General features: G+C 55.2%; 1 protein-coding gene across 1 annotated transcript; it reads left to right on the forward strand.

The window, feature by feature from the left end:
• Sema7a (semaphorin 7A (John Milton Hagen blood group)) lies at nucleotides 1-22,188 on the forward strand. The gene is made up of 14 exons (XM_059267988.1): nucleotides 1-206; nucleotides 13,366-13,508; nucleotides 14,010-14,051; nucleotides 14,374-14,466; nucleotides 14,673-14,760; nucleotides 14,911-15,021; nucleotides 15,571-15,710; nucleotides 16,237-16,421; nucleotides 17,205-17,313; nucleotides 17,406-17,604; nucleotides 20,160-20,287; nucleotides 20,468-20,622; nucleotides 20,779-20,840; nucleotides 21,162-22,188. Exons 1-14 carry the CDS (start codon nucleotides 29-31, stop codon nucleotides 21,521-21,523), a joined length of 1,995 nt encoding a protein of 664 aa, XP_059123971.1. The 5' UTR covers nucleotides 1-28; the 3' UTR covers nucleotides 21,524-22,188.
• The last annotated feature ends 3,215 nt before the right edge of the window (nucleotides 22,189-25,403 follow it).

Below are 25,403 nucleotides of genomic sequence, written 5' to 3' on the forward strand. Positions count from 1 at the left end.
CTTGCCGCTGTCGCTCCGGGGCTGCGGGATGACGCCTCCTCCTCCCGGACGTGCCGCCCCCAGCGCACCGTGCGCCCGCGTCCTCAGCCCGCCGGCTCGGTTCGGGCTCCCGCTGCGGCTGCGACTGCTGCTGCTGTTCTGGGTGGCCGCCGCCTCCGCCCAAGGCCACTCGAGGAGCGGACCCCGCATCTCCGCCGTCTGGAAAGGTAGGCGGCGCCGCGCGGCCGGCGGGGCGCGGGATCGGACGCTGTGCGGGAAGGGTGCGGAGTGTGCGGCACCTAGAGAGAGTGCGTGTGCGCAGCTCTGCAGGTCTCGGGCTGGCCCCGAAGGGAGCGTGTGGGTCCGGGTGAGTGTATGTGAGTGTGCGTACTGTCACGCCGGAGCGGGCTGAGCGCTGCAGCATGTGAGCGAGCGGCTGGGGCCCGGGCCCGGCTAAGTGGCGCTCCAAGTCCAACAGCAGCTCGGAGCCGGAGCCGCAGCGCCTAAGCGCGGGGGGAGGTTGCGGGCCCTTGCCTCGCCGCGGCTCTCTTTGGCTCTCCGCTGCGGGGTCTGCTATACAGGACCCTTCCTTCCCCCGGCCAGCTTCCTCACCCCGACCCCTTCCTTGCGAGCTGCGGGCTCTGCTGGAACGCGGGGCTCAGGATGGGCTGGTGAAGGGGGCGCGGACCCATTGCCGCCGCCGCTGCGCTCCGGCTGCGGGAACAAAGACCCCGCCGCCTGCCCCCGCCCCCGCCCCGGCCCGGAGCGCGGGCCAGGCAAGGGGGTGGGCACCTTGCGGCGATCCGGGACAAGGTGCAGTGCCGGGGCTCGGGGCACCTGGGCGCTGTCTCCCCAATGCTGGGACAAGCCGCTCCCCCCCCTTGCCCGCACGTGGCAGTTGTCACCAGAAATTGGCGCTAGCACGAGGAGGGGGATAGTGCCCATTGGGTGGGGCGAGGCCATTGGGACCCCCAAGCCGCGTATCTGGGGAGGGGTGTGCAGCCTTAGGGCTGTGATGAATATGAGAACCTGAGGGACAAGAGTCTTCCCTTGGGGTATCTCAGTTTAGACCCCTGTACAGTGGGACAGAAAGCTGGCTAGGTTGGGGTTGGAGGCTTTCTGCCGCTAGGGACGGAGCTCCCCTCCCCTGCATTGCACACAAATGCCTCCCCGCCCCCAGGCAAACTCAGCTCTGTACCCAAATTTGGCGTCTCTGCAGCCCCTCCTCTAGTAGTGATGGGAGACTCATACCGGGGGCTGGGGGTGCTGGTCCAGTCTGTCCCTACTGGGAACCCTTTGATGCCTTGGCAGTTTGCAGGGATTGCGGAAGTCTGAGCATTATCTGGGGCAGGTATTCTTAGCAGGGGAGGGGGGGAACCCACATAAAATGAGTGGCCCGAACTGCCGCAGCAGCTGAGAGAATGTGACTTGCCCAAGGTCACTGGGCAGTATGGGCGCTCACTATGCAAGTAGGGGCTCTGATCTGACCCTGAACCTGTCCTGGTCCAGGGTTAGGAAGAGAAGGATTTAGACGGTTTTCCAACCAGAAATGAGGTACTCTGGTCTCCAGTTCGCCATCCGGGCCAGAGGTGTACTCGGAGGAAGAGGAACGGCTTAGCTGGCGCTCTGGACCTCTCACTCATGGTGGACAACCGCACACCCGGCATTTGCACCCACTCAGCTTCTTTTCCTCTGTCCTGCCAGCGTTTTACCTTGCCTCTGTCCCCTTGTGTCTTGCACAGCACGTGAGTCCTCCGGAGGAGACAAATGGTTATGTCTGAGTGTTGTGGAATCTCCCTCTATACTCATTTGAGCACGCTTGTCCCCCCAAATCCTTCCTTGACCTCCCCACCGCATACTTAATGCACACCCACTTGTTAGCACTTAACGCATACCCTTCTATCCCTGGCACTTAGTCCTTACTTACCCTGAGGCTATTTAAAGCTGCTTTCAGCCTTCTTACCCACTTTTCAAGCTCCCAGCCCATCTCTGTGCCCAGCTTTCCCCTGCTTGCACTTCACGGCTGTGACCACACTGGTAATGCACTATTGACCCCCTCTGGCTGGGATCCACCAGACACTCACCAATCTTGTCCAAGGACAGTCTGCAATCTCCTTCACAAGTGCCAGGTGCCCCACTGACCAGACAGGCCCTGCCATTCACCTGCCCCCGACCCCCTAGGGTCACCAGCTGGTGATAGTGTGCCCGGCTGACAGCTGCCTCCTGCCTCCTATGGGGTAACACATGGCAGTCGGATAGTAGGGAGTTTGGACAGGGCAAACCCAGGCATAGAGTGAGAGGAAGACCCCCCCACCCCCTCGCCAAGGCTCTACAATAAGCCTAGGGCCCTGTCTACCCGGACAGGGACCTTCGGGGATGACTAGAGTAAGGATGGTGGTAGCCCTATAGCCATTTCTCTGTAAGACATAGATTTAGAGTTTAGTTTTGAGTCAAGACAGAATAGAGACTGGGATAGGCATAGAAATGTCTTTATTTTCTTCGCTTGGGCCCACACCCTCACCCCAGGCCTTAGGGGGTGATTAAAGCAGGGGACTCTCAAAGGGTCCCAGACTGCAGTTGTTCAGAGAGTTGCTGCCTTTGCAGCCAGATGAAGGCCTGGTGCAGAACAGCTTGGACCAGGGGGAAGGGTGTTCCGTCACAGACTGCGGGGCATCCTTGAGCTTTGCACCTGTCTTTGACCCCCAGAGGTTGCCAGAGCAGGAAGAGGTTGTCCCCACAGGGCATCACTCACACATGAGTCAGTTAACAATGTCAACGTGTGACTCTGATCTTCCTTCAAGTAGGGGACGGGAGAGGAGTGGATGGCAGGTGAGTGAGGGTGTGGTGAGGCAGGAGGTTTGCATGCTTGTGTGTACTATGCACTCCTCCCCTGCTCCACCAATATTTGGAGGAGAAGGAGAAGCCCATGGACGTCCTGACCCCCCACGTCAGAGTGAGCTAGCCTGTCCACAGAAGGCAAACAGTCCGGGCTCCAGTCTCTACCTGCCCAGCTGGTTCTTCCCCCTCTGGCCCAATTAAACAACAGGATGTTATTGTTGACTTGGGAGCTGTTGGATAGCCATTAAGGGGCCACTCCCCAGGGTAGGGGGGTTGTTATCACCTCCTCCAGGGGATGAGGTCACAGCTGGGGCTCCCCAAGCATCAGCATTTCCAGTGGAAATCCCTGCCCCCTTGGGGACTTAGATGAATTCATCACCTTCAAGGTAAATCACCCTCCCCCCTGCAGAACTGGGAGGGGGGCAATCCCCAAGAGGAAAGGGGGTTTCCTAAGCTGGAAGAGATGCTTGGTGATGTCCCCAGGAGCTCCCTGCCAAGTTCTGTGATGGATCTGGACTGAACATTGAAGATTCTGAGAGCAGGTGTCGGGGGCAGGGCTGCAGATAGATGGTGGCACAGATCCAAGTTGACTCTGGCGCCTTGGATAGAAAGAGGTGGGAAGTCAGGAGCCTGGTTCTGGCCTAATTGTTCTGGCTTCATTTGCTGTGTGACTTTGGGTGAGCCCTTGCCTTTTTCTGGACCTCCGGTTCCTCAGATGTCTGCAAAAGTCAGAGGTAGTGTCTCATTCACTGCTGGCCCATAACACCTCCAGATTCCTTTTTCTGTGGGACGAGGAGGGCAGAGCAGAGACGGAGTGGCCCATTCAGGTCTTGGTGTTAAGTAACTAAAACCCGGGCAGTCAGGGGAAATCCTTGAGTCTTGTGTCCTTTTTCTCTTTCCTATCATGGGCTGAAAGTCAAGGATCAGTGGCAGGGAATGGCCTGTGGGCTTATGGCCTTAAGGGTGGAAGCACATTCAACAGGTTCTTTGTGAGTTCGGCTTTGGCCCAGTTCTAGGATTGGGCTTGAGGGTCCAGCAGGGAAATGAAATGAGTTGGTGTCCTTGTAGGTAGGGAGACTGGGCAGATGAACCAGTACATACACTAAAGGGCTGGGACAGGACCTACAATGGAGGGCAGTCATGGGTGCTGAGGAAGCCTGCTAGGCCGCGGGCTTTCTGGATGAAGCAGTAAAGCTGAGATGGCAGAGGCAGGAGTTGGCTGGATGAGGAAGGGGCAGGAGCGGCGGCATCTGTCGGACAGAGTTGAGTCGGCTTTGGCCAGGGGTTCAGCAAGGTTGGCGCTCTCTTTCTCTCTCTCTCTCTCTCTCTCGAGACGGGCTCTCACAGTGTAGCCCTGGCTGGCCTGAAACTTGCCATGACCTTGAACTCACAGAGATCCACCTATCTGCCTCCCTAGTGCTGGCACTAAGGGCGTGCGCATTGCTACACTGGCGTCAGCAAGCTTTCTTGAAGGAGATGATAGTTGAGCTTCACCGCTTGTCACAGCTTGGGCAGCCTTCTGGAGAAAGACAGTGGCAGGCAAGCCTGTCCCAGGTCCCTGAGGGAAGTTGTGGTGGGGTCCAGGGACACTAGGACTGTCCCCATCCTCTCCTGACTATGAGGAGGGGTCTTCGGCTAGGAGGCCGGCCATGCCCTTTCTCTGCGTTCTCTCTAAGGCAGAAGAAACCCCCTCGTATCCAGGCCCTGTATTGTGGACAGGGCAGGCACGATTCCTCTGACCAGCTTCCCCTTCTAGGGACCTTGGTTCCTTTTGAGAGCAGATAATTTTCTGGGTTGCAGATGAGGTTCTCTACACTTAGGAGAAACAGAGTAAGCTACACACTCCTCTTTGAGGAGTTACCAGGCCAAGTGGGCTGTGAGGCTCAGCCTACAGGGGGCAGTCATGAGAATGGATGACCCTAGAGTGGCCTGCTAGAGTCTCAGCGGACATTCTGGCCTCCACCATCACTCTACGCCCGTCATTGTACCTCATTCAGGGTGGCTGTGTCATAAGAGACTGACCACACTTCCCTACCTCTTGCTAGCAGCTCCACAAGCCTTCTGCTTTTCTTAGTTTCCTTTTTTGGTTATCCCAGAGGCCTGTCTCCTCTTTTGGGATAGGAGAGACAGGCTCTTGATCTGCCCTGGCCTTGCAAGAAGGACCCTCGGTGGACCAGGCGGACAGGGAGAAAGGAGAAAGTAAAGGGCCACAGTCCAGGCTCCATAGAGACCGGCGGCTTCTCCTTCCCTAGTCAGCCCAGGCCCCAAGCTCCTGCCTTCCCACAAGGGAAGGTTCTCCAAGCCCTTTCCTCCTGCAGGCCTTCACCCTGGCCCCGCTGTCCCATGTGTAGATTGTACTGTGCCCTCTTCAAGGTCCCTCCATTCCTCTGCGACACTCTGCTGAGTGTTCTACCCAGAACTCACAGCCACAGAGTTGATGCTTCCCCGGAGCCTGACGGTTAGTTACCCTGTGGCTCTCCTCTTTCCTTCCCAGCCCCGACTGCTGCCCCAGGGCATCTTCTCGGCCCCATACCTACCCACCTCCTCGATCTCCCTTCTCCTCCCTGCCAGTTCTTTCTCAGTTTCATTGAGGAACCGTCTGAGATGTCCTCAGCTTACCCGGCCTGACAGCGCAGAGCTCAGGGTGTGAGAAAAGAAATGTCAAGAGAGAAGCTGGGCCAACCACATCGGCCCCAGATGGGGAAACTAAGGCCCAGAGATGGCAGAATTGGCTCAAGGTCATTGGCAAAATAGGCAGAGCTGGAGTCAAGGCTGTGTCTTCTGCCCCGAGCTTACTGGCGGCCCAGCTCTCTGCCCCTTCCCAATGTCCCATCTGCTTTCATGCATTTCTGGGTGGAGGACTTCGAAAGCCTATGGCCAGTTTAACTGAGCCCAGAGACTTTCTGTCCACATCCACCAAGACCATACTCCCTTTAGACTCTCTGATTTGGACTCTGCTCTGTGTACCCCATGTCTGGCCTTTGCTGAGCAGAGCTTAGGTCTCAGGTTGCTCTGTGTCATGGCTCAGGCTAATCTGGATTTAACCGCCACAGCAGCCTGGGGATTAGGCTGATCCTGCGGGGCCTCCTGTACCCTGCTTCTAATCAAGACCCTGGGCTTTGGGCCAGCATCCTGGGGACCCTCACTGTAGAGGGCAGCCAGCCCTTGACCCTTGCCTGCACCTGATTCAGCTCCTGGGACAGGGAAAGCAAAAGAAGCCCTGCACTTGCCCCCAGGGAGCCGTTAGTGACTAAGATGTAGGGCTCATGCCTGTGATGGAAAAGGGGCCCCTGGGAAGTCAGGAGTGCACTGCCAAGACTGCGAAGGAAGGCTGGTGTGGGTAATATGATCAGGGAGAGGAGAAGGAAAGATCCAGGCTAGAGCAAGGGGTGGGGACACAGGCCGACGTATAGCTGCTGCTCTGGGTCAGCCTATCAAGTAAGGTCACCATGATAAGCCCTGCACCCCATAGATGGCCCAGGAACCTCTTCTAAGATGTCGACTCCTCTCAAGAGTAGCAGGAGGCTGCCCCTTCCCACTGTCTGAGCCACCCTGTCTTGTCCAGCCCTGGCAACGGACGATGGGGTCCTTCTTCACAGTACCCCACATCTCAGGTAAAATCCCACCGGACACAGTGTGATCTCAGAGAAGGGTGTGTGCCAGATGGTGGATGGAGCACAGTCAGGGAGTACAGGGCAGAGTAGTGAGGGCTGGAGCAGTCTGGAACACTTCCTGGAGCCAGGGGATTTGGGCTAGACGTTCAAGGACAGGTGAGAGCCCCGTGCAGCAGAGAAAGGACAAGGGCCGTGAGCACGGGTTGTGTAGAGATGGGAGTTAGCCATAGTGGAGTTGCTCACAGATGGGTGAGCCCTGACTGCCCTGCTTGGGGGAGTTAGGCCCTGCTGGGGTGGGCAGTTGGGAGCTGTGGTGAGGTCCTGAGCTCAGAGCCCGGGCAGAGGAGATGAGTGCTTCAGTGTGTGTTGACTGGCTGGGAACCGGAGTGGGTATACAGTAGAAAAGGACTGGTGTGCATGTCCAGTCCCAAAGTTGCCTAGTAGAGACAGAGATCCCAGGAGAATTGTCTTCCCAATTAATCATACTGGCTAGCATTTAGGGTGAAGGTGACACACGGCACCCCGTATTCCTGCTCCACCTGCACACTCATGCTTACTCACCCACACTTGTCAAGGTGTCACAAGCAGAGAGGTCAGGCGTTGGATGGCAAGTAGCTTTTGCCTGAGCTCTTGCCTCCCTCAGCTTTGGTCTCCTCAGCTGTATAGAAGGGACTGCTCTGGAAGTCCCTGAGAGTCCACGCCTGGAGTGCAGCAGGATATGCCCAGGTACCAGAGTTAGTCTCTCCCCTACTGCATCCCCAGCTGTGTGATCCTGGGTAAGTTGCTTAGCTTCTCTTGGCCTCATACCCCTTATCTGTGAAACAGAACTGATAAGAGACCAGGCATCACATGAGCTTACTGACCGGCTGAGTTAATAGATCTAAAAACCATGTAGAGTAGTCCCTGGCAGATAGACAGTGTTTCTGAAGTGCCGGGCTTAGGGCTAGCCCCACACACCGTCACTGTCCCTTTCCTCTCTCCATCCTCCTCCTCCTCCTGCTGCAGCATCTCTGGTTTCTCCTGGAATGCATTTCTGGCACCCTAGACCCTGCCAATTCTCCTTAACGGGCTGTGCTGGCTGGCTGCCCTCACACTGTGTCCCCTGCTGGTCCAGGCTAAAGCTGAGGCCGGGGACCTTCTGTTTCACCACAGTCTTCCACCTGTCTCCCTCTCTGCTGCCCTGAGGTAGCGTCCTCTGCTCTCTTGCCACCCCAGCCCAGGCTCTGGGCCCAAGAGCAGACTCTGTACTTTTGCCCACTCTCTGCTTTGAAGTAGCCACTAGCTGACTTTTAGGGCTTTGGGAACCTGCTGGGCCAAAGAATGGATGGGAGTTAGATAGGGTGTGGCATTGGCTCTGGGCTTTCTGCTTTTCCTGGGATCGAGCTCAGCGCCCCTCTCCACTCCAACTGGGCTCTGGGACCACCTTCCATCTCCACCTGAGCCCTTGACTCCTGCTCAGTTCAGTACCCCCAAAATGTACTTCTCATCAGAACTTGGTCCAGCAGCCAAGCCCTCTGATTCTCTGGTCACAGTAATGTATGCAAGTGGTCCCAGCCCTTGGTGGTTTGGGAAGGGCCTTAGTTTTCCTCTCTGTGGAATGGGGATGCAGACCTTTGACTTGCCGTCTTTGCAGGGTGGTGGGGCATTTGTTGGGCTAGCCAGTGGAGGCACATGAGGATGTTGCTTTTACAGTCTCTCTCTACTTTCAGAAAGCTGCATCTGACTCCTTCAGCACACACAGACTCATATTTCCCCCCAAACGACCCGTGAACTTAATCTTGACTGTTTGGTGTTTGTTCCTGGAATTCTGATGGGTCATAAAACCCAGGCCGTGACAAACCAGTAACCCCCCATCCCCACCAGCCGCAGAAGGTGACACTGAACTCAGGAAGGCCCTGCCCCTGCTCAACCACAACAGCTGCCTGGATGCCAATAAAGGTGGGAGGTTTCTTAGAGCCCAGCCTGGATCAACACCTGAGACGTCCTCCCCTCCCGCCACGGCTGACCTTGGCAGTGGGTGGAGGCTGTAGCCCACGCAGCTTGTTGATAATAAGGGTGGGTGTCTCATTGCTCCCTGAGGGTGACTACCACGTTAGGGCTTTGCCACCTGTGTTGGTATAGCACTTGTCTGGCAGCTGCCAGAGCCCAGCCGGGCACAGGTGTTGCTACCAGGACCCGGATAGTAGCCATAATCTGCTCTTAACACCAGGTCGGTGCCATCTGGAAATAGTTTTCTTTCCTGGCTATATCAGAGGCAGAGCCAATGAAACATCTGTCCCTGTGTTTCTGCCACCAACGGGGAGGTTTCCCTTCACCACCCTGCTCGGCACTCACAGTTCCATTAGTCATGCCTTTGGGTTACTAAAGGCCCTCGGGAGATCAGGGCCCTACCTGGGAGGTGAGCGGGTGATTCCCTTCATTTGTCAAGTTAGTGACTCTGCTCCTGGTGAATGGGGTGAGGGTGGAGGTCTAGGGAGAGGGTGATGCAGAGGAAAGGGAGGGTGAGCAGACAGTTTTGTTTTGTTTTGTTTTCACATCAGTCTCTCAAAGAAGTCCTGAGTGTGGTTCTAGAGAGATCCAGTGGCATGATGGGTACCCAAGTCTGTGAGCCTCCCTTGGGTATTAGCCCTTGGGCCAGTGGCACAGCCTCCGTGGCCTCTGAGCTTGGTGGCTGTTTGGATACCTTCTCCATGTGTATCGTGGGAGATTCCAAAGGGTAGAGAGACTGCAGGTTAGCTCCCGAGCACCACGTGGTGCTTCTTTCTTTTCTCTGCCAGTGTGTGGTCAGGTGAGGCTGTGAGTGGGCCTGTAAGTGCAAAATGGGACACAAGTGTGGGAGGAGGTCCCTGCCAGATATGTGGTTGGCCAGGCTCCTGCTCCTCGGCGACTTGACTCAGGCATTCCCTACTGGGATGCCCACATTCCTGCCATTCTCTGCCCACTTTCCAAGGGCTTTTGGAGGTTAGCATGCAAGGCTGATGGGTTCAGTGGGTCAAGGACCAGCCCCTGTTGTTCCTTTGGCGGACAGGCGTCCTCATTCCATCCTCCCCAGCCCTGCCTCCCTCTTTCCCAAGCATCCAGGCTCTGGGGATTGACGGGAGCAGATGGCAACCGCATCCAGAGTGAATGAGAAGAGGAGGACAGATCCTTCATTAGGCAGGCCTGCTTTGAAAAACCCCACCGTTTCCCCAGAGAAGACATCCCCACTTCCTGTGGTCAGTCAGCTGTTGGGACAGCGGTGGGAGACGGGGCTCCCGAAAGGACTCAAACCTGACTTTTGCCCCCAACATAATCAAAGCCTCATGGGTACCCTGGCAGGGGTGCTGTGTCTGCAGGGGACCACTTCTTCCCCTCGGTCCATCTTCCCAACACTTACATTTGGCTAGAACTGGGGCTAGGCTTTGTGAACCCTAAACTGCTAGGAGGCGGGGTCCAGCTAGGTATGGGACAGTCTGGGGATGTTCTTGCTCTGCTCAGGAGAGCCAGGATTGGCTCTGAGTCACATGGGGGTGGGTAGGGGTGGCCTTCCTTGTGCCTAGCCTGCCTTGAGGCCATGTCCTCTCTGTGTGCCCCTAGCCCCCTCCCCTGCCTGAACCCCCAGGTTATTCTGGGAGCTTTTAGCTACCACTTAGTCAGCCACTAATGCGTCAGGCCGGGGAGAGAGGGGGGAGACACGGTGCCAGACGGTGCTCCTTTTAGACACACAGGATGGAAAGGAAGCAGGGAGAGCCAGGAGGTGGGAGGTGGGGGACTGCCAGAGGATGGGAGACATTCCCACTCCTGACCCTGCTCCTTGGTAGCAGGCAGTGGGGTGGGGGAGGATGGGCAGTGGGTTGGTATGTCCTTGGGTTCGATGGAGCTATCTGTGCCTCCCTTGCCCCACCACCAAGGCCTGAGCTTCTGGATTCTTCTTTCATTGGTTCTCTGTCAGGCGGCAGTTGTGGCCTCTGTCCTCTGTACCTATCACACAGTCAGCTTCCCATCTCTGGTCACACTGATTCCTCTGCCTGCATATTCCTTCCCCATTCCTGGCCAGCCTAGCTTTTATCTGTCTCCCCATATCTTTGGATTCACAAGACAGCAAAAAGAAAGCGTTTAGGGATATAAACACTGAGCCTAACCCTTTTAAAGGTAGACTCCAGCTTACTCAGCCCTGTCTAGGCAGGGCCTTGAATCTGTCCCTGCCCCTCCCTGGCCCAGCTCTCTCTGAGGTGATCCTGGCTATGAGGGCTTGCTGCTGCTGCCCTCACTTCCAGGCAGTCCTCCTGCCCAGAGCCCCCAGCCCCCGCTCCTGCTGACCTGAACAAAGCTTTCTTTCATGTATTCATGGAACTGCCGCTCTGACACTTCCCGGGCACAATCAGGCCCTTTGAGGGCCTCGGGCAGTGCGGGAGCCTGGGCTGGGGCCGGGGTGGAGAATGGGCCAAGGTCTTGTCCTGGGGCTGAGCTGGTGCCATCCCCTTCCTCCCCTAGTCAGTAACACATCACCAGGCACAGATCTGGGAGGGACAGGAACCTGAGAGTCATGGGAGGGCCGGTGAGACTCGTGGGAGAGCTTAGGAGCTCCTGCTTGTTCTGCAAAATGGGGCCAGCAGTCCCTGCCTTCCCCCACGTTGACCTTGCCAGGGTTTGAGTGGAACAGGCTTGCAGATCAGCTGAGTGCTGCCCTTACTCGGCTGCTGACACTCTCCCCTGCCCTTCATAGCTTCTGTCTTTTGGGAGCAGCCCCGAGCTCCCTCCTGGGACCATCTGCTTATTAGTGAGCTTTCTGTGGGATGGGTACCTCATATCTGCACTTCTGAGAAGAGCCGAGTATCCCCCTCAGACTTTGTCCTTGGTGCCTCCACACTCAGCCTGGACTCTTTCAGGACTGCCCTTCCACAGCCCTGCTACCTCCAAGACAAAGGCCCCCTCATGGTCCCCTCTGGTGCCTTTTCCCGCTTGAGTTGACTTGTACATTAGGCTTGCCTGGCTCTTCTCTGAGGCCTCGGGGTGTGACCTTGATCCAGTGCTTCTTTTCCTTGGCTTTGGGGCTGTGGGTCTCAGTAGCCCAACATCCCCAGGTGCTGATGTGGACCTTTCCCCTGGTTCCCGGCCTGGATGTTCAGGAAGCGGAAGAGAAGCTGTGCTGCCTGGGACCTGCTGCTCAGGTTGTTGCTTAGGCTATGGGTGAAAGGAGAGCCGTGAGTCAGAGAGACCAAGTGTCTGCGAGCTGCTGACCCCGGCATTGCAGTTTTATCCCAGCTGGAAGAGAGCTGGAGGACAGTGCCTGGGATCTGCCCCCATTAAGTACCTCTATCCAGACAGCAGCACAGAGCTCCTCCCGGCACATCTGGGGCTAATGAGAGGCAGCTTTGGGGGTCTAGGGTATAAGAGGTAGGGTGTCTGACACTCCCCCTCCCCCCCGTGTGCGCATACCCACCCACATTGCTGGATCAGGCTGTTTGCAGCATGCCCCAGGAGAGCCAGGCCAGTCAGAGGGCAGCAGACTCAGCGCTTCACGCGGTAGCCAGCCAGGCTCACATCTCCAGGAATGTTCTTGAGAACTGATACTGTCTGGATGAACCCACTTGCTGATGTGACCTTGGGCCAGGCTTGTCCCCCAGGGGTCTCGGTTTCCTCCTCTACACAGTGAGCCAGGCCGCAGCAGAAATGCAGAATTTGAGTTACTCCCACTGTCTGTCTGGGACCAGTTGGCTGTGGAGAAATGTGTGTTCAGCAAAGGGAATAAAGGCTCGAGTCGTACACTGTACGCTCTTGCCATTCCTTGCTCCTGATGGATGCAGGATCAGTAGCAACGGCTTAAGTAGCAGCAGCAAGGAGGACTTAGGGCAGACCTTGAGGAACTGGCAGGTTTGTTTTTGTTTGGGCTGGGTCATGTCCCGCTTGGGGGCGTTACTGCCAAACTGGCTGTTCCCAAAGTTGGCCGCAGCTGAAAAAACAGTGGTTAGACCAGATTCCGGGGTGAGGCCCAGGCTAACCAGAGATGAGGGGACAGAGGCTATGGTTGAGTGCCCAGGGCATAGCCATAGGCCATCCCATCCCTGTAATTTAGTCCTGCGACCCAGACAACCTCAACAATGTCCCTAGAGAGGAGACAGCTTCTCCCTGGAGGTGGTGGCTGCAGACAGTTTCTTTTTTGGGCAAAACTGCCCTGGTCAGCCCTTCTGCTGAAAGGCATAGGCTGTGCTTTTTGAAGGTCCCCTGTCTCAGAGTTGCTGAGACAGAGAGCTGATCCTGAGCCCCAGAAGGAGCTGGCATCTGGGTGATGAAACCAGGCTAGAGGTTAGCTTGAGAGACAGAAGCAGGAGGGTTGGTTTAGGGCCTGCTACCCCACCTGCTGTCATGTGTTCCTTGACCCGTTTCCCCAACTGTATAATGGGAAAGAATGAACGTTGAGATTTGTTCCAGCTCTGACATGATGCCCACTGAGGGCCTGGGGTAAGCCAGGAGGGGTTGGAGACTACTTCTCAAAGGAAGATTTGGAGTTGTGAGTGACATGGTTGCCTGGGGATCTGGACTCTAAGCGGGGTGCCTAGAAGCCCTGCACTTTGCTTCTGAGGAGGCTGAGTGAGGTGGACGAGACTGCAGATCCCCTCACAGTACAGAGCCGATGGTCTCCTCACACCTGTCCAGCCGCTCAGGATTGTGTATGTGTTTGGGGAAGGGGTCTGTTCTCCCCGGGATCCTTAAAATGCCCCTCACTCTGAGAAAACACACATTGTGGGGATGGGACCACGGCTTTGGGTGTAGACAGAAGGTTTCTGGAGCCCACGAGGGTGTTCTTTACTTCTCAGGCTCACCTGAATCAGACCTGGTCTCTGAGCCTCAGTGCCCTGAGCTTGGAGCATTAGTTAGCCAGCAGGGTCTGGTCTGGCTGTGGAAGCTCAAGGGTCCTCTTCCTTAGGGTGTTTTTCTCCTCCGTGCTGCACAGGGCAGGACCATGTGGACTTTGGCCAGCCTGAGCCACACACCGTGCTTCTCCATGAACCGGGCAGCTTCTCCGTGTGGGTGGGTGGACGTGGCAAGGTCTACCTCTTCAGCTTCCCCGAGGGCAAGAACGCCTCCGTGCGCACGGTGAGCTTGGGCCTCCTCTGCCCTCCCCTTACCTTTCCTCATCCCTGACCTCTGGTCCTGGCAAAGGCCCTTAGGGAGTGTGAAGGAGCTGGCACATCTTTCTGCACAGGTCCTTCTACCTCCATAACCTCACACACGGTTCCTGGGGGAGGCATCGACAGGTAATCTGCAGTGGAGTAGAGTCAGACTCTGAGAGAAAAACTGGGGGCTAACACACACACGACCAGGCCGGTAGTGCTGATGGGGGAAGGCGGGCTGGGAAGCTGGGTTCCTGGACCCCTAGCCTGCCTTTTGCGATTGCTAGGCTCTGCTCCTGGTATCAGACAAAAGAGCCTATGTGACCTTGGGAAATCTGCTTACCCTCTCCAAGTCTCAATTACTTCCATGGAAGATGAGAATAATAGTCTCATCCAGGGCGTGTCCTGTGGCTGCATGGACAGCATTTCAGAGACATCTCATCCCTCGAAGAGGGACTAATGCTTCTTTCTCCCCCTCCTCCAGGTAAACATTGGCTCCACAAAGGGATCTTGCCAGGACAAACAGGTGAGCGGGGGATGGGGGAAGACCATGAAAAAGAGCAGGCCCCTTGGGAAGAGGAAGAAGATCATGAGAGTTGGAGGAAGGGAGGGAACATGACTTTGCCTTGTATTCCCTAGACTTATGGGGTTGGGGGAGTTTGGGCCAGTTTTACGGTCACTAGTCAGAGGGGAGACATGGACCCCTGACACAGGCCTTGCTCAAAGGGGGATAGAGTCAGCTGTCCTGGGTGGCTGCTATTGGCCATTTTGGATGTCTTCTTTCCTAAGACTGATTGTCTTAATGTCTGCTGGGCCTGCCCCACCTAACAATCTCCTTCCCCACACAGGACTGTGAGAACTATATCACTCTTCTAGAGAGGCGAGGTAATGGGCTGCTGGTCTGTGGCACCAATGCCCGGAAACCCAGCTGCTGGAACTTGGTGAGAACCTTTCCCATGTGCCTGAATAGCCCTCATTTCCTGGGTGGGCGTCAGCCCCTCATAGCCAGACAGAGATGGGAGATTCTGAGCCCGGAATTACCCTGAGCAGAATCTCTGGGAGAAGAGGCTCCTGGCTGGGAAACTGGCCCTTGTGGGGTACAGTGGCTGGTGGTCATGTTGCTCTCTGCACCTCTGATCTCCTCCAGGTGAATGACAGTGTGGTGACGTCACTTGGTGAGATGAAAGGCTATGCCCCCTTCAGCCCGGATGAGAACTCCCTGGTTCTGTTTGAAGGTAGAGCAGCTCTGTGACAGGGTCGCCGGGAGGGTACTGCTGCACCAGGCGCGGGGTAGGAGGGTCAGCCCCGTGTTCAGTGGCCCGAGCCTGGGGTAAAGACTTAGAAAAGTTTCGCTCTTACCCACATGTCCTCCTACTATATCCCAGGGGATGAAGTATACTCTACCATCCGGAAGCAGGAATACAACGGGAAGATCCCTCGGTTCCGCCGCATCCGGGGCGAGAGTGAGCTGTATACAAGTGATACTGTCATGCAGAGTGAGTCAGGTTGGGTTGAGGGTGGATCAAGGCATGTGCACGCCTAGGATGGCAGATAATAGCCTGATATATCCCAAGAGGACTCCCTGAAAGGCACAGACCTGAACAGCCAGGACTGAGGAGTTTGTGAGAGAGGAGGAATCACAGAGAAAAGAGTGTGGAGGCCAGATGGGTCGGAATTACTCTGGGAACAAACCCAGGGGAAGGTCAGACCTCGCACGAGGCTCAGAGAGCCAAAGTTCATCTTTCTCATGAACCCATGTTGGGCAGGAGGCCCCGTCTTCCTCATTAAGGCTCCGTTGATTAGGCAGAAGTGACATGGGCACCCCAGGGGCTTTCCTGCAGTCCCCAGGCATGAAGTCATTGCTCCTGGGCCCATGACATCTTTGTAGAAGAGGACATAACAGGTGTGGGGTATTGCTTTAGAGTCAAGGGCCCCGTGGGGCCTTAAGTTCTGAGTTCATGTATATCTGGGAGAGATGTGCAAGGTTAAATGAGTACCCCACACAAGTGTCTAGCCTTATACCCTTTCACCCTTGTCCTTGGCAGACCCACAGTTCATCAAGGCCACCATTGTGCACCAAGACCAAGCCTATGATGACAAGATCTACTACTTCTTCCGGGAGGACAATCCCGACAAGAACCCAGAGGCTCCTCTCAATGTGTCCCGAGTAGCCCAATTGTGCAGGGTGAGCCAGATATGTGAGGGGTGGCTGGATGAGTGGGAATGTGTCTGTGTATTTACAATAGGAGTGTGTGTGTGTGTGTGTGTGTGTGTGTGCGTGAAACTGTGGGAATTCGTGTGCACAGGCTATCATGTGCCTGTGAATAAATGTGGTTTAGTGTCTGTGCATATTGGATATACAAACATGTGAGTACGTAAGTACCTGTGTGTTTACCTGTGTTGTGTTTGTGTGAATTTGCTATGTTGTATGTTTGTGTATAAGTGTGCAGAGGTGAAAGTAGCAAATGTGTCTGATCATGTTTGCTGTGGGGACCGAGAGTGTTCTTCTGCAGGGCCCCAAGGTGGGTCCTGGCACACCAGGCTGGAACCCACCTGAAAGCTTGCCTGAGTCTCCACAGACATCGACCCCTGCTAACCTGCCCTGCTCCTCAGTAGCCTGGGTGCTGGCATGCCCGGCAGCAGGGTGTCTCTGGTGTGTCAAGCAGCCCAGGCAGGTGCTGAGGGGCATCTTCTGCCTTCTGCCCTTCCAGGGGGACCAGGGTGGTGAGAGTTCATTGTCTGTCTCCAAGTGGAACACCTTCCTGAAAGCCATGCTAGTATGCAGTGACGCCGCCACCAACAGGAACTTCAATCGGCTGCAGGATGTCTTCCTGCTCCCCGACCCCAGTGGCCAGTGGAGGGACACCAGGGTCTATGGCGTTTTCTCCAACCCCTGGTGAGGAATAGTTAATGACCTTAGCAGAGACTGCGGGTGTAAGGCTTGAGCTGTTAATAGGTGTGTGGCGGTGGCGGTGGTGGCGGTGGCGGCGGCGGCAATGTGATGCCTGTCCTGTTGTATTTCTGCCTCTGTACACATGGTGTGTGGCCCTAAGCCCTGTGTACATTCCTGCCATGTGTGTGCCAAAAGCTGATACTAGGCCTGGGAAAGGCTGAGAGGCCTCTCCTGGGGTGCTGGGTGTGATCACACCTGCTCAAACACTGTCTGCTAATTCACACTCTGTAATCACTTTCATTGATTGGAAACAAAGCAGACAAGTGTGTGTGTGTGGGAGGGGGAAGGACCCTGGTCTTGGCTCCTGTGTGGGTGGAGCCACATACTGGTCAGGACATGGAGGTCTGGGTCCCTGAGGCTGTAGCACCCTGCAGCCTGTGACTGGAGGGCCCAGAGAATGACTCAGCCCACAATGGGGTTCCTCTCTCTTTAGGTCGAGTAGAACAGGTGGCCTCTGAACTCAGTGATGCTGTAACAGAACCCAAGGTTGTGGTTGGAGATTGCAGTGGAGATAACTTAGTCCAGCTTCCCTCCCTCCCTCCTTTAGTTCTTCTCCTGTTTCAACTTTGACATGCTAGGCACTGTGCTCTGCCTCAGAATAGTCCTAGCTCACAGAGCTTGCAGGCTGAGGGCTATGGTTGTGCCCTGTCTGGCATGGGCCTGACCAGGGTAAGTGGAGGTGTGTACCCTGGGCCACCTACTAAAGTGCTTTGTATATCCTTGCAGGAACTACTCAGCTGTTTGCGTGTATTCTCTTGGTGACATTGACCAAGTCTTCCGTACCTCTTCACTCAAGGGCTATCACATGGGCCTTCCCAACCCTCGACCTGGCATGGTGAGCTGTTGACCAACCATGGCCCAGACCCCAGCCCTTCCTGGTCTCACCTCCCAGTCACCTACTGACCTACTTCTTTTTCTCTTTCTCAGTGCCTCCCCAAAAAGCAACCTATACCAACAGAAACCTTCCAGGTAGCTGATAGTCACCCAGAGGTGTCACAGAGGGTGGAGCCCATGGGGCCACTGAAGACACCACTGTTTCACTCTAAGTACCATTACCAGAAAGTGGTCGTCCACCGCATGCAAGCCAGCAATGGAGAGACCTTCCATGTCCTTTATCTAACCACAGGTGATGGGCTATCCCAGAACTCTCTGATTTACTTTGTGAAAATAGATATGAACTATTCTTTGTTATGGTGCATGCCTATAATCTCACTACTCAAGAGGCAGAGGTAGGTAGATCTCGGTGAGTTCAAGGCCAACTTGGTCTCCATAGTGAGTTCCAGACCAACCTAGGCTATATAGTGAGACCCTGTTTCAAAAAAAAAAGAAAAACAAAAGTTATGGAAGGTATAAAGAACCCTGCAGGTAACATTTGCTTGGGCCTTTAGGTGTAAACAGAGAATTGAGTGATAGGGCTGTGAGGAGTTAGTGTGCAGAGCTGTAGATGCTCAGGCGAAGAGGGAGGGCTTCCTGGAGGAGGTGAGGCAGAGGGAAAAGGGAAAGCTCCTGAGTTGAGAGAAGAGCATGCACTAGATCCAGATACAGCTTTGGTCCCGATGTCTCTCTCAATGGAGAAAGTATGGGAAGAGACATGGACAGCTGGGGGTGAGTCGGGAGAGGGGCTTGAGCAACGGGCCTCCTGGGACCCTCTGTCTTGCAGAATAAGGACCAGGGCCTCCCTTAGACTTTGGGGTTATGCAGGTGAGAGGAAGTGTTTGAAAAGTTGGTAGGACACAAAGAATTTGATGCCATGTCAAGAAGGAGTTGCAGATGGCAAAGCCTCATGGAGGCTTGAGACAGTGTCTCCCCCTTCCTTTCCTGGAGAAACCTCCCTGGGGGGGACTGAGTGAATGCCCTAGAGATGCTCCTTTGTTCTAGAAGGCCTTTGTACACCCTGAGCTTTCTTTGTGTCTCCCTCCTCATCTCAGGTCTTGGTCAAAGCGGGGGTGGTATCCTGGAAAGAGCCTTGGAGGCCATTGTGGGCCTGGCCACAGGCCTTCCTGGAAACTAGAAAGGACCCTATACATCTGGTACCATTCGTCAGAGCCCAGGCCCCATCCCTCAATTGTTCATACTCCTTCAAGTGGCTTCCTGTTGCTGCCTCGCTTTGGGGCTTCCTTGGCCATGTTGGTCTGGTTGGAAGCTGCAGTCCTGGGGTCATTGTTTGGCTCCTGGAAATCTCAAGGAGAGTAATTTCCCACAGGACATTGGGGACAAGGGAAGGGAGGTCACACAGTGCAGGATGGGGAGGGCTGGACTTGGGCCCAGGGAGCCCTGCTACTCCCTTCCTATGTGAATGGGCTACAAACATACTTAGAGAGGGAATCTCTTACCTTCCCCGTGGCCCATGGGAGAGACACCGATTTAGAGCCTGCAGCATTTAGAAATATTGGGGCCAGATAAAAATAAAGAATTCTCTAGGTCCTCAACAGAGACTGGAAACTCTCACAGTGGGGACTCGCTGTGTGTTTACTTATCTATATGTGTCTATGTCTGTGTGTATCTGTGTCTGTGTGTCTGGGGTGAGGCAGGGACTGTGTTGGGGGCTGGTCAGGTCCAAGTAGTGTTTGGCCACATCTCAAAGCTGGTTGAAACATTGAGCCTAGAGGACTGTCTCAAGTAGGCATTGTCTGACTGCCTTTTTTTTGGGGCAGATAATGCCCTGGGAAATGGGGATGGAAGGAGAAAAGGAGGAGGCTATTCTAGAAACTGGGACAGTCGGTGAGGTGGGATTAGGAGGACCAGGGTCAGGACACCCATTAGTCCCCAACAGGTGCCAATGGAGAGAGCTGGTCTAGCAGACAATCTGATTGTGTGACCTTGGGAGCTCTCATATGGAATCCAAGGTTCTTTTCAGATCTAAGAGTTTACAGAAATTAAAATATCCCTTAAGACCAAGTGCAACGTGGAATCCTAGATTGGCTCCGGGAACAAAAGAAGGACATCAGTGGAAAAACCCCATAAACCCAGATGAAGTCTGTAGTTGAGTGAATAGGAACACATTGGTGTCAATTGCTTAGTTGTGACAAATCCACTCTGGTTATGTAAGGTTTTCAGCTGGGGACACTGGGGGAAGGCTAGACAAGGACTCTCTACTATCACAGCCACTTTTCTGAAGATCTAAAATCACTCTGAAAATAAACAATTAAAGACAATATATCCCCTAGGTACCTCGGAGGCAGGCAAGTTAAAAAAAAAAAAAAAAAGCCAGAGGTGGGGTTCTGACCCATCTGAGTTCCAATTTGTTCCCTGCTGCTCACCATCTGTGTGACCTTGAGCAAACCCATAGCTTTTCTGCACCTCCTTTCCTTATCTGCAAAATAAGGGAGATAACGCCTACCTCCAGGGCAGAGGAGGGAAGGGGGAACCAAGGCAAAGTGAGGCCACAATCCTGGCTTGCTTTTTCATGTTGCAGCCTCCAATAAGCCTTTGGCATATTGGGGCCACTCACTGAGGGGATGGCCTTTGGGGATCAGCCTTGGAAACTTCCAGACTGCCCTTAGGCTCCATGCTCCTTCTCACTCAGCCGTCTTCGCCCCACCCTACCCCAGTCCTGTGACACTCACCTGAGCCGTGACTCCCAAGCCCTCCCCAACAGTGTATTTTCCTGGCAGCCCTGCCTTAAAGAAGGCTGTCTGGCTGAGGCGGACTTCTGTCTGTTGACCCCTCCTCTGCTCACAGACAGGGGCACCATTCACAAGGTGGTGGAATCGGGGGACCAGGGACACAGCTTCGTCTTCAATATCATGGAGATCCAGCCCTTCCACCGCGCAGCTGCCATCCAGGCCATATCGCTGGATGCTGACCGGGTGAGCTGTCCCACCCTCGTCTGCACCCTTGGGACCACCCAGACAACTCCTGGGGAGAGGGCTACTCTGTTTGCAGTCTGCATGTCATTTCAAGGACCTCCAGGGTGGCAGAATCCTTTCTTCAAGCGTTGAGAACCCGGTGAAGGGCTCCGGCCTGACCCGGCCTTGCTCTCGTTCCAGCGGAAACTATATGTGAGCTCCCAATGGGAAGTGAGCCAAGTACCCCTGGACATGTGTGAGGTCTACAGCGGGGGCTGCCATGGCTGCCTCATGTCCCGAGATCCCTACTGCGGCTGGGACCAGGACCACTGCGTGTCTATCTACAGTTCCCAACGGTACCTTGGACAAATCCCTTTGCTGCAAGGAAAGGCAGACCCGAGAATGGGGAGACATTGAAGGGCACGGGAGGATCATTCTGGGGTCACGTGAGGATAAGTGGGGGTGCTGTGCTGCAGCCTCCATCTGCTGATGTTTGCTCCTCCTGCTTCTAGGTCAGTGCTGCAGTCTATTAACCCAGCTGAGCCACACAAAGAATGTCCCAACCCTAAACCAGGTATCTCATGGAGTCCTACCCTTGGGCCCCAGGCTGATGAAGGAAGCACAGCTATGCCTCAGTTACCCTGATCTGCAGAAGGCATGGCCTTGGCCGAGGCCCCTGGCCCACATCCTGCCGAGGGAACTCCCATGATATATATAGGGTGCTTATGAGAGGGGTGGGGATGTAGGAGAATGCAGGAAAATAACTAAGTCAGGATCCCCTCCCTCTCCACCATGTTCCCTTAGAAGCCTTGCTCCAGGAGCCTCATCTGCAGGACTCAGAGACTCCCAAGGTGCCTTTGGCCCCTCCTCATGTCTGTTTCCCCTACTTCCACAGACGATGCCCCGCTGCAGAAGGTTTCCCTGGCCCGAAACTCGCGATACTACCTGACCTGCCCCATGGAGTCCCGCCATGCCACCTACTTATGGCGCCACGAGGAGAATGTGGAACAGAGCTGTGAGCCGGGCCACCAAAGCCCTAGCTGCGTCCTTTTCATCGAGAACCTCACGGCCCGTCAGTATGGTCACTACCGCTGTGAGGCCCAAGAAGGCTCCTACCTCCGTGAGGCTCAGCACTGGGAGCTATTGCCTGAGGACAGATACCTTGCAGAACAGTTAATGGGCCGGGCCCGTGCCCTGGCCGCCTCCTTCTGGCTAGGAGTCCTGCCCACACTCATACTTGGCCTGCTGGTTCACTAGGGCTTCTAGGAGCTTGGTGTACCCCAGGCTTCTATAGCCCGGGAATACTAGAAAAATATCACACTCACAGCCGGCTGGCCCGGGAGCTCCTTGTCCACTGATTCTTCCAGGGGTACTAAATAATCCAGTGGGGGACAAAGGGCCTGGAGATGTCCAGCCGCAGGCGGCTGCTGAGGCCCAGGTGGGGTGGGGACAGTGAGGGACGGCAAAATGAAGGCACCGACTGTGAAGCTGGGCCATCAGTGACCCAAGACTTTATCTTCCTGAGATTATTTTTCGAAATCTCCTCACACTTGACTTCATGCAGTGATGCACCTGGCCTGAGAGCCCAGCAGCCTGGCAGTGGGCTTTGGGAAGGGAGCTGAGACCCCATCTCTGGACCTTGGGGCTGAGGCCTGAGTCCTTTGGGACCACTGTGCCCGACTGCTTCCTTCCCTGCCCCACTGCTGGGTGGCCAGTGTTCCTGCAGACCCAGGCTGCTCCTCTGCACCTCCCTCACAGCCTGGGTCCCACCGGACAGCGCCTTGCATGTTTATTGAAGGATGTTTGCTTTCCGGACGGAAGGACGGAAAAAGCTCTATTTTTATGTTAGGCTTATTTCATGTATAGCTACTTCTGACTGCATCTGTATGAAATACCAAAACTACATGCTGGGGGGCGGGTAGAGGGAGGGCTTGGGAAGGGGGGGTGGGGGCTGATCCCAGGCTGGGGCTCCCTGGGATGAGATCGGAGTCCAGGGACAGGCATGGGTTTGAAGAGAGTGGCATGAGCTGACTCTGCCCTGAGAGCCCGGTCTGAGGGCATGAGCCTCCAGTGTGGGGTGGTTCTGGGAGGGGTGGGTGAGGGAGACAGGGGAGAGCGAAGAAGAAAACTGAGCCCTAGGTAGATTTGCCGTGGTCATTTTGAAGGAGGAGCCGGGTCCACAGGGGGAGGTTCCAGGACTCTGCCCTTGGCATTGGGGGTTGGGGGGCAGGGGGGGACTCCTCCCTTCCCTTCAGCCCCCTTCCCCAGGGGCTGTGCTTCCATGCTCCTAGCCTCCCACCTTCAGCTCAGGACATGTCCTAACTTAGGCTAAACTGTGAAAATTCCCGTGGAGATGGCCCAGGCCGAGCTCTCCAAGTGGGCCTCCCTGCCCCCAGTCCATGGATTTCAGCAGAGAGCTGACCCTTCTCCAGCTGTGTCTGGGGCAGGGCCTGGGGCCGGGGGCCTTCCAGCTTCCGTCCCTTATCTCTTCTCAATGCACTTTAATAATGTAACATATTACTAATAAACAAGCTATTTATTTACCTGTGCCTGCTCCCTGTCTTCCATGCCAGTGGTCTGAGTGGGGCGGGCCTCCTGTTTGTCACTGGGTACCTCCTGTCTGTGCAAACTGTCTAGGCTCTCCCTACTGATTCTGCTGGCCAGCGGACTCGGAGGACCTCAGCTCGCAAGGGGCAGAAATGGGGGATGTGAACTTGCAACCGCTCAGCAAACCTTGAGCCCTGCAGCCCTTTCCTCCCATAGCTCGAACTCCTGACTTTCTGAGTCTCTCCTTCCACTGCGTCCCCTGGGAAACCCGGCCAGGATCACTCTAGGCCTCCTTATCTTCAAAGGGCCCATCTGAGAGATGAAACTGATCAATGAGGACTCCTAGGATATGCTAGAAGGGTGTGTGCAAGAGGCTAGTGGTGGGGGCTGGAGAGATGGCTCAGCGGTTAAGAGCACTTGACTGCTATTCCAGAGGACCTGAGTTCAATTCCCAGCACCCATACAGCAGCTCACAGCTGTCTGTAACTGCAGTTCCAGTTCCACAAGCAAAACACCAATGCACATAAAATAAAAATATATTAAAAAAAAAAAAAGAAGAAGAGGCTGGTGGTGCCAGGATAGGACCAAAGAAGGGTTGTTTGCTCTTGGCCAGGCTGCTAGGAAAAGAGGGGGGCTGCATGCCATTCTGTCTTTACCATAAGCATCCTGTTAGAGAAAGGACTGGAGCAGAGGCAGGTGAGAACCGGGAGGGAACGAGGAAGCTGCTCAGGGGAAGGAGGCCAGGACTAAGGACAGTGGCTGTGGGATAGATATGGGGGGAACACCTGACAGCTCAGAAAGGAGCCCAGATGTCCCCCTAATGACCTTCCTTATGGTTTTCTCTGCCCCATTAAAATTTTCTTATTTTAGCTGGGTACTGGTGGCACACACTTTTAATCCCAGTACTCAGGAGACAGAGGCAGGTGGATCTCTGTGAGTTCGAGGCCAGCCTGATCTACAAAGCGAGTTCCAGGACTGCCAGAGCTGTTACACACAGAGAAACCCTGTTTTGAAAAACAACAATAAACCCCCGTCCCCTGCAACAAAATTTGTTTTATATGTATGGGTGTTTCGCTGCATGTATGTCTGTGCACCATGTGCATGCCTGGTGTCTACACAGACCAGAAGAGAGTGTTGGATCCCCTGAAAGTGGAGTTACACTGGATAGTGGATAGTAATGAGCCACCATGTGACTGCTGGGAATTGAACCTGGGTCCTTGAAGAGCAATCATTACTTTTGACCACTGAGCATTCTCTCTACTCCTCTCTGCCCCATTTTGTTCCTGTTTCTTTGTCCATCGGGGGCAGGGACCGAGCCTTTGGAGTTTCTTAGGAGCTTTTCTGTTGGTGTAGTAACTGCTGGAGAGGGGTGTATAGCCAGTTTGGGACAGATTCTGTGACATCAGCTGAGCTTCTAGTGAGCTGTGGAAGACTCCCTACCCTTACTCACAGCATTTTCTGTCCACTTGGGCCAGCCCAGGGCTGATGACTATCCCACATTTTTCTCCCCCAATCCAATTTTCCCAAGGTGGCCTAAGTGGTGAAAGTGGTTGGGACTATGGGTTTCTGAGGAACCCAGACCTGTGGCTGGAGCAGAGTCCGCAGCTGTTCATGCCTATTGTGGTCTGGGAAGACTTCTGCTCTCCAGAGCCTCGTAGGGTCCGGCTCCAGTCTATTTGTTCTCCAGCGTATCGCTGCGGCGATGGCAGCAGCAGCAGTGACCGCGGCAGCGGCAGCGGTGGCGGCAACAGCAACACTTCACAGCCTTCTCAGGAAGACCTCCGATGAAGGGAAGGAACGAGCTTCAGCCTCCAAGTGAGCAGAGCAACTGGTGAGGAATGTGAGCTTAATCCTGACTGCTCCTGGGCCATGGGTGACCTCTAGGGTGGTCCCTGCTTTCTCTGTACCCCAACAGCCTTCCTCTTCCCTTTGGGAATGCTCAGGGTACCCTGATGTGCCTGTAGAAGGGATCTGAGTGACTGAGCACACTCCTTTGTCTCTACAAAGGAGAGGCTCAGCCAGGCAAGAAGCTGTGTGCATCCAGGCATGAAATGAGCCCATGTAGATCCCATGTAAATGAGCCATCAGGGAGGGGGCAGCCAGGGACAAGGCTGTTTGCCCTGATGGGTGATCAGCATCAGGGGCCTCAGTCTGGCAGTGGGTAGACAGGACTGTTAGGCTAGGCTCAGTGGCAAGCAGATCTGCTGCAAGGATGGCCACAGGATACCCACGGTGCCAGGGTTGGCTGCGGATGAAAGTGAGCTCCATCCTCTGCCTCTGTCTTACGCGCTCTCTCTTGGGAGCAAAGAAAGGGCAAAGTCTGTGAAGGAACAAAGGCTGTCTACTGAGGAGCTCAGCTGGAGACCCCCCCCATCCTGGCCCCTTTCATAAATCTGAAGGGCCACACAGACTGATCTGCCTATACATCCTACCATTCCTGGCAGGGCATAGAGGCCTGTTGTCTCCAAAATCCCTTTAACTACTCCCTCTATCTGCAGGCCAATGCACCCTGAGCTACCATTATGCCCTCTGATCCCACCTTTCTGTCCCCCATCTGCTGTTCCTGGAACCCCCGTGCCTTGGCGCCTGT

This window comes from Peromyscus eremicus, chromosome 7 (assembly GCF_949786415.1).
Source record: "Peromyscus eremicus chromosome 7, PerEre_H2_v1, whole genome shotgun sequence".
NCBI lineage: Eukaryota > Metazoa > Chordata > Mammalia > Rodentia > Cricetidae > Peromyscus > Peromyscus eremicus.